Source organism: Arachis ipaensis, chromosome B03 (assembly GCF_000816755.2).
Source record: "Arachis ipaensis cultivar K30076 chromosome B03, Araip1.1, whole genome shotgun sequence".
In the NCBI taxonomy this organism is placed as follows: domain Eukaryota; kingdom Viridiplantae; phylum Streptophyta; class Magnoliopsida; order Fabales; family Fabaceae; genus Arachis; species Arachis ipaensis.
Window position 1 is genome coordinate 2,582,010 of NC_029787.2, and position 2,581 is coordinate 2,584,590.

General features: G+C 40.9%; 1 protein-coding gene across 1 annotated transcript; it reads left to right on the top strand.

Moving 5' to 3' along the window:
* On the top strand, positions 486-1,916 carry LOC107634127 (protein MAIN-LIKE 1-like). The gene is made up of 2 exons (XM_016337702.2): positions 486-895; positions 1,567-1,916. Exons 1-2 carry the CDS (start codon positions 824-826, stop codon positions 1,888-1,890), a joined length of 396 nt encoding a protein of 131 aa, XP_016193188.1. The 5' UTR covers positions 486-823; the 3' UTR covers positions 1,891-1,916.

Sequence of the window (2,581 nt, forward strand, 5' to 3'; positions counted from 1 at the left end):
TTTTTCTTTCTATTCTATCTTATTTTTTCTTCTCCAAACATGTCTTTATTTTTCTTTTTCATGTTATATTATTGATATAAAAATTTTTCTGTATCTTTTTATGTTTTACTTAAAAAATAAAAAATTTCATTTAAATAAATTTATTTTTAAAATTAAATTGTATATTCCTAAATCCTAAACAACAAACTATTTTGTAATATAACGTAGAGATTAATTCAAATTATATATTATTGTGATAAAATTTCGGTATTTATATAACTAATTTTGGTTTAATTTTTATTTTATTTTTGTATTTTATTTTTAGGGTAAAAAACCCAAATAAGCCAAGGAGAGCTCCAAATTACCGAAATCAGCCAAATCAAAAATCCATACCTGAATCCACCAGATCGAATTATTATATAATTCGAATCAATAAGATTCGAATTTTATTCTCAAGTAATTCGAATTGATATAATTCGAATTATATGCATGCAACAAATTAAAGTAATTCGAGTTGATATGACTCGAATTATACACATGCAAAAAAATGAAGTAATTCGAAACAACTCGTTTCGAATTATACTTACCTATTTCGAATTTAGTTAATTCGAATTACCAGGAGAAGTGCACTTTAGAGAGGTTCGGATCTACTTGATTCGAATTAGGTGAAAATTGATTTGCATAGTAATTCGAATCAAGTTGATTCGAATTACAAGGGTTTCGGCTATAAAAGGAGTTCGAACCAAGTTCATTCGAATCACTTTCTCATTCTCCAACCCCACCAAATCCCAGAGAATAAGACCAACGTTCGGTACGAGTAAGACCAGAGCGGCTTTTTTTGTCGATGGGGGACGATCCGGGAAGGCTTTATCGTTTGGATGGAGTTGCTCATATCGCCGGTGTGATCAACGACGAGGTTAGTGGTTTACGAAAGCGGTTTATGATAATGGTATTTGTTAATGGTTTTTGATAATGGTTTATGTTACTGTTAGTGGTTTAGGACAGTGGTTTAGGATAGTGGTGTAGGATAGTGGTTTTTGTTAATGGTTTTTTATACCGGTTTATTTTAGTGTTAGCGGTTTAAGCAAGCGGTTTAGGCCAGTGGTTTTTGTTAGTGGTATTTGACATTGTTTTTTGTAATCGGTTTGTGTTAATGGTTTTGGATAGTGGTTTAAGTGATGGTTAGCGGTTTAGGGGCGTGGTTTGAGTTGGTGGTGTATGATAGTGGGTTTTGTTAATGGTTTTTTATAGCGGTTTATTTTAGTGTTAGCGGTTTAAGCAAGCGGTTTAGGCCAGTGGTTTTTGTTAGTGTTTTTTGTACTGGGTTTTTGTTAACGGTTTTGGATAGTGGTTTCAGTAATGGTTAGCGGTTAACGGTAGTGGTTTATGATAAATGTGAAAATGCATCCGTTTTTGTTAATGGTATTTGCACGTGGTTTGAGTGAGCGGTTTGTGTATAAAATGTTGGTCGTTTGTTTGATATATCTTTTACCCATCACGATTTATTTTCTGGTTCCTTATGAAATATATTGTATATGTTAGTGGTTTGTGCATCTGTTCTAATTATGCGGTTTATGTACTGGCCAGCCTCGTCGTTGCATATCCAGCGTTAGGCGGCAGCAGGGGATGCGTCTTGATGCGAGGTACGTTCCGTACTTGCAGATGGCCGGATTGTACCATCTTGCGAGACTGAACGACAGATGGTTCCGACTAGACGAGCCCCTAGTCAGCGCATTCGTCGAGAGGTGGCGGCCTGAGACGCACACCTTCCACATGCCGTTCGGAGAGTGCACCATCACGCTTCAGGACGTCGCATACCAGCTGGGGTTGCCAGTCGACGGAGATTACGTTAGTGGTTGCCTGACAGACTTCCACCTTTACATTGAGGGTGGGAGACCTGCTTGGCAGTAGTTCCATGAGTTGCTCGGTGTTTTACCTCCCGAGAACCAGGTGCAGAAATTCGCAGTCAACTGCACCTGGTTTCAGCAGACATTTGCAGAGTGTCCAGACAGGGCTGATGAGGAGACAGTTAGGCGCTTTGCCCGGGCCTATATCATGATGTTATTGGGCATGCAGCTGTTTGCCGACAAGTCCGGCAATCGTATACACATCAGATGGCTACCTTATGTTGCTTGGCTTGAGGAGATGGGTTGCTACAGTTGGGGGTCGGCGGCACTAGCATGGTTGTACAGGTGCATGTGCCGAGTCGCCAAGGGAGCTCATTGTACGACTCGTCCCAGTCCCCATATATGACGGCAACGGCCTTCTGCTTCGCCATCCATACCCTCCTGTACGTTGGCTTGAACCCAAAGTGTGCGGTCGTGACATTTTGAAGCACCTTAATGTTCATAGCTGCATCAGCCCTAACCATCGGCATAATGAAGGTGGATATCACATGGTAGTCCAGACTCCTATGGTCGCTGGAGATGGAGCTGGCGAGACATGTATGCGGTCCGTTGTATCGCTTCACTTCCCAGATACCCTTCCGCTGTCGGAGACTCAACCGAATCAGCCATGTGCACCCATTCCCAAACTCAGAACACTTTCCCACATACCTGCGATAGTCAGACTCAACGACCTTGTACTGGACCCCTCGGCGGAT

Bases quoted from the DNA above. Each gene is read 5' to 3' on its own strand.
- LOC107634127 (XM_016337702.2), top strand. From the start codon at position 824: ATGGGGGACGATCCGGGAAGGCTTTATCGTTTGGATGGAGTTGCTCAT. The intron at 896-1,566 runs GTTAGTGGTTTA...TGTACTGGCCAG, and splicing joins CCGGTGTGATCAACGACGAG to CCTCGTCGTTGCATATCCAG.